General features: G+C 42.3%; 2 protein-coding genes across 2 annotated transcripts in view; both read right to left on the bottom strand.

Annotated features, from left to right (window-relative positions):
* Nucleotides 1-1455: 1455 nt before the first annotated feature.
* LOC118337654 (glutamate-rich protein 1-like) lies at nucleotides 1456-5014 on the bottom strand (the record flags this gene model as incomplete). Its single annotated transcript, XM_035674776.1, is given in 3 exon segments — nucleotides 1456-1706; nucleotides 3639-3833; nucleotides 4919-5014. Coding segments are annotated over 3 exon segments (318 nt in total). The 3' UTR covers nucleotides 1456-1605.
* Nucleotides 5015-5038: 24 nt separating this feature from the next.
* The window catches only part of LOC118336945 (glutamate-rich protein 1), a 4281-nt gene continuing 3961 nt past the window's right edge, over nucleotides 5039-5358 (bottom strand). Inside the window, exon 4 of the mRNA XM_035673717.1 lies at nucleotides 5039-5304. Within this exon, the coding sequence (XP_035529610.1) occupies nucleotides 5039-5304 (266 nt within the window). The remainder of the gene's footprint in view (nucleotides 5305-5358) is intronic.

Below are 5358 nucleotides of genomic sequence, written 5' to 3'. Positions count from 1 at the left end.
CCTCTAAAACTCATGGTGGTAGAGGAAATGTCAGTAGTTAGGATGCATTGTCTGGGAGCCATGAATGTCTATACAAAATATTGTGTCAATCCGTCCACTATAAGTTGAGCCACTTCACTGGATACATAAATACTTTAGCTGCTGGTAGCACTTGAGAGAATGTTAGTGGTTCACCAAAGTCATTAGGATTCATGCTCTGGGCACCTTGGATATCTATACCAAATGTCATGGCAATCCATTCAAGAGTGGTTGAGATAAAGTGGTGGAAAAGTGGACTAAAGTGCTTGATTGAGCAACAGACTGACATTGCCATCCCAACCGCCAAGCTGCTAGCATGGCTAAAAAAAGAGCACTAAAACTACAGATGATCACCTTTATATTATGTTGCATAAGAATATCAGGCAATGTGCTCTTTGCCCTTATTGTCTCCTCTGGCTAATGTCTGCAGAATGAGCCCATGAGCTTTCATCAGACACAGCACCAGGTGTTTCCATCCATGAAGACAGGGCCACAGATGGCCACCCTCATGCAAATTTTTCACCACTATAATACCACACACACACACACACACACACACACACACTCTGTGAGCTGTGTGTTATAGTGTACATTATAACCTGCCAGTGTCTACTGGTGCATTCTAGCTCCTCCAGAGCCGGTACGTAACAGACAGCTCTGACTCAGGTCATCACAATGGCACCGTCCAGCCGAGATAATTCTCTGGCCTTTTACTGAACTTATCTCCTGGCATAGAGCTACAGGTAAATGTATTAGAATAGATTATCTGAGCTGTACACAGGCACAGTGATGCGGAAGGTTAAGCTACCGACTCCCTAGGTGGTACTGGTGCCCAAAGTCCATCAACAACATACTCCGTTGCTATATTGAGTGGGCAGTTAGGTAAGGGCAGCAAGTGGTTTTAGGGTTCATGTTATGAGTTTAGTTATTGTTTTTTATCATTCAGCCCCATAATTACTATCTGCTCAAACGCCATTTGTACCATCAGTATTACCTCCCCAAAGACTATTAATCAATCCAGTGCAGTTAGGTGAAACAGCCAATTTGAAAAGGCATGTGGAATAGCAACTCTGTCAAAAATTGATTTGTGGGGAGTGTAGTGTAGATAATTGAGAAGCTATTAGGTTAACCGGCTGGGTTTAAATGTCATAACATCCGCAAACAACACTGGAGCTCCGGCAGAGCTGACATTTGCTTCTCTGGCAATTAGGGGTCAGATGAGGAGGATGGGTGTTATGTTAATACAAATTAAATGTTCGATTCATTTGAACTACATAAAACTCTAACAAACAAGGAAGTAAGTAACAGCTCAGTCGATAATGACAGCGCCGAGCTTATTTGTGGTGGGCGGAAGGATTTGCCTTGTTGAGCATTAACTGGCTTTGTTTTCTTCTCGTACAATATAAGGCATGAAAGTAGATCAGACAAAGTCATATATAGATCAAAAAACATTTAATTATAAAAATATTCTAAATAACATCATGTAAAGTCCAACAGTGTGCAACTTGGTATATTCCAGAACTTTCTTGTCTAAAGTGATGGAAATAATCCTTCACTGGAGTCTCTGTTTCACTGTGACTGGCAGTCTCATGGGTGCATTGTAGAAAGCCTTGTCTTCTTGTCTCCCTGCATGGGAAGAATGTCTGTGATCCAGTATTGGAACAGTGAAACGACTGCAGTGGTTTCCTCTAAAACACAAAAGAGACAGAGAGCAACATTTCAGGTACAGCTGAAACTGCTGCTGACAACACAATACCAGAGGAACAGTCAGTGTTTTTTCACCACAGAGATTTATTTGCTGTTGTATTTTCAGTATAAGTAATCAAAACTTTTCCAGCTAGTGTTGCGTGTAGGCATTCAACTTAACACATCTGTCTCTAACCCAAGACAGAATATTTCTTTTACTTATTCGTGAAATTCTTATTCTTGAAAAGAATTAATTTAAGCGAAGCTATGTAAAACATAAAATGGACAGTATAAAGGGGAGCAGTCAAGCCGATGTCATGCATGAGAGGAACTCCAGGGTGCAGTAAAATATGTTCAAAGGAAATCTGCTTTAGACCTGCTCCTGCACTCAATTGATTGGGGCTGAGTGAAGAGTGAGGAGAGCTTCAGTGAACTCACTTGAACAACTTTAAAAGCAAACCTCTCCACAAGCACATGGACTAGCTCCTGTATGGCAGGGGATGTGGGTTACATTAAAATACAGAATGCTTCTTTAACAAGGTGGTCAAATGACCCCACCCAGTCAAAAATGTGTTTTTGTTCTTGTTCCTACAGTTGGATGTTTGAGCTTTACTGTGCAGAATGATGTATGTGCAGTGTATCTACTGTTTGACACTAGAAGGATGTTTTCACATTTATCCGCTGCAAGCGAAAATTTCTCTGTGCTCACTGAAAATCTGATTTTACGAGCATGATTTGTGACCACAGATAGTTTGGAAGTCATTCTCGGTACAGTATGCAACTTAGTGTGATGTAGAAACTCAAAACCACCAGCGAACAAACAGACAGTAAAGTAGGAGACATCTTGTGTCCAGCAGGAAAACAAAATTTGCATATTCATTCATTCAGATTTTGAAGTTTTTAATGAGCTAGAAAGAGTAGATGCCTTTTATCTATGGAATCTGTTTTTGTGGAACAAGACATGTCTGGACGGGCTCTTTAAAATTGTCATATTGTAATGTTAATGTGATGTTATAAAGGTGAGTCAAATACAGCAAGAATACCAGCCAACATAGCAAAGATGAGTTAACTGAGGTAAATCTTTGCAAACTAGAAATATTCATTCACAGGGAATTCTGCTCTAAAGAAACCTGCTGGCGGAGTTGCATTCAAAAACAGCAGCATTTAAAAACACTGAATCGAAGCATGACTCATACAATATGAGGCGGGTGGGAACAAGGGGGGTTAGAAAAGCTTTCAGGCAGCTGTGAAGCAGGTCGATGGCGAGGATAGGCACAACTAAAGAGCCCTCTATTGTGGGCTCTGCTCGCGAGATAGCAAACTAGTTTCGACGCGGTGTTGTCTTGGCGACAGGGACAGGCGGAGACAAGCGTCACTTTGTGGTCACTGACATGGCATTGGCCTGAATATCCTGGCTGGTCTCTCTAGCTCTCCCTCTCTTTCCCAGACACAAACACTTGTGCGTGTGACAGCAGCAAAGTCCCTGCTGATCCTATTATGCAGCCAGCTAGCCAACCATGCAAATGCACAAACACAAACATGCACAGGTGAAAAACACGTCCGGGGACTCATGAGCGATTCTGGCTGTTGACAGGGTAAAGATGAACAAGTAGAAACATGTTAGTTAACTCATAGTGGAGGGGTAATGTGGACAAGACTAGTTCCGGTACTGCAAATTAAGGGCAGGCACGAACAGGTAAAGGCTCATGAAGGCAAGTAAGGGCAGGCATACTCAGGTGAACAATGGAGATCAATGTAAGGGCGCATAGAATAAAAAGGCAAGCAGGGACAGATAGAGGCATGTATTAACCTGCTGGGACAGGTCAACAACGGGCCTGGGACAGATCCCGGCAAGAGGAGGCCGGTGTGGACAGAGACGGGCATGAATACATGTCACAGGCGTGGAGCGGCAGGTAATGTGATGCAGTACTGACCTGCAGACAGAGAAGAAGTGTTACAGAGCTCCTCCAGCGCCTTTTCCAGTCTGTCTGACTCTTTTTGCTGGACAAATGCCTTGAGATTGTAGAGCTGCTTCAGGACAGAGGTAGGCTTGTCTCCGCTGGCTATGCTGCTTAGAAGGTCATCCAGTATCCCAGACAGGAGAGGAAGCTTGTCCACACGCAACGAGGCTGGGGGAGCACAGAGGAAGTGAGAGGCAGCCGGTTAATCAATATCATAATTTAGTATTGTATCTAACATTAGAGTGTAATCCAAACTGAGATGACAAAATCGACACGCTACACGTAACTGTCGAGACTCTGTGTCATCACAATAGAGAAACAGCACTAGTTTATTTTTTTCATTTACAATGCCAGACTGGGTGCAACTGATAGCTGTGCAGTCTCACCCATTTATTATTAGTCTCACTCATTTATGAGGCTCCTCTACCTTTCTCTTATTTTGAACACTGGTCATGGCCTAATCTTCAGCACACCCTGCGGCTTAATAGATCTGTTTCTCTGGGCGAGTTCAAAGCCTTGATTAAAAACTCAGTGACTGAAGAGTGCAATTTCTTTCCATAAACTGGATTTTGTATTGTCAGTCTAATTATCCCTGTTCTAAACATGATTTCTAACTTTTATAAAAGTGGGCTATCTTGGCTTGATTTCATTCAGCACTCAGACACAGACACGCAATTAAAGAACAGTTTCTCCATCTAGTACATTCTAATGCTGCTGCAATTTACCATTAGCCTTTAAACGTTGATCCAACAGACACTTTTCACAGCAGTAATTTTGACGTGAAATAGTAGGGTAATTACAGGCGTCACCAATGATACTAATTAGGTCAGAGTCAGGGTGTTGGCTCACTGGAAGGCTCTGCTAAACTAAATGGAACTGAACCTTAATTAGTGTCCCTGATAATACCTGTGTTTTCCCTACTATTTCATGTCAAAATGGCTGCTGTGATTAAGGTCTATTATGGATTATTTGTTTATTCTGTCACATCATGTTTTTAAAAAAAGCACAGACGTCCAGTGAATTCAGTTCTCATTGACATGCTTTCAGTATTTGGTGGAATTTAATTACGTGTTTGCTTTATACTTCATCCTAGAAAGCCACCAGCTTTGTGTAATATAGCACCCAAAATTAAGTAAAATCAAAATATTCCTTGTAAGGATTTTTTAATAATGAATTAGCTACAAGCTTTAGCACAGAGAACATAAGAAACCAGTTGATCCAGAAAGGTAAGCAAACCTCTGCTCTCTACTTACAATCTGACATATAGATTTCCATTGTTGTCCTGAGGAAGTCTGACACCTCAGCAGCTCTCTGCTCGTTATCCTTCTCATCCTTCTCCTCCTCCTCCTCTTTTTTGTATGTGAACTCCAGGGCTAGCAGCGCCGGGCATCAGGCCACGAGAGCAGCTTTTCTTTGTGTTTCTTCTTCAGCTTCCTCTTCTTGTTCCTGCTAATGCGCTCTCCTCCCTCATCCACAGGTGTCTGACTCTGACACATGCCCGACTCACTCCCTGGAACTGCTGCATCTTTCCCAGAGAGCTGGTAAAGGGCTGGTTTTCTTTTCCTTCTTCTCCTTTTTCTTTTCTGTTCTTCCTCTTTATCTTGGTCTAGTTCTTCATTGCCATCATGGACGCTGTCGTCTGTGGGCAACAAGATCATGAACTCTTAGACTGTTTTCAAAACATTGTAAAATG

The sequence above is a fragment of the Morone saxatilis genome, unplaced genomic scaffold (genome assembly GCF_004916995.1).
Source record: "Morone saxatilis isolate NCDOM2014 unplaced genomic scaffold, NCSU_SB_2.0 Contig3, whole genome shotgun sequence".
Lineage (NCBI taxonomy): Eukaryota > Metazoa > Chordata > Actinopteri > Moronidae > Morone > Morone saxatilis.
The sequence above is the reverse complement of the archived record's forward strand: the minus strand, read 5'-3'. Positions and strand labels throughout refer to the sequence as shown.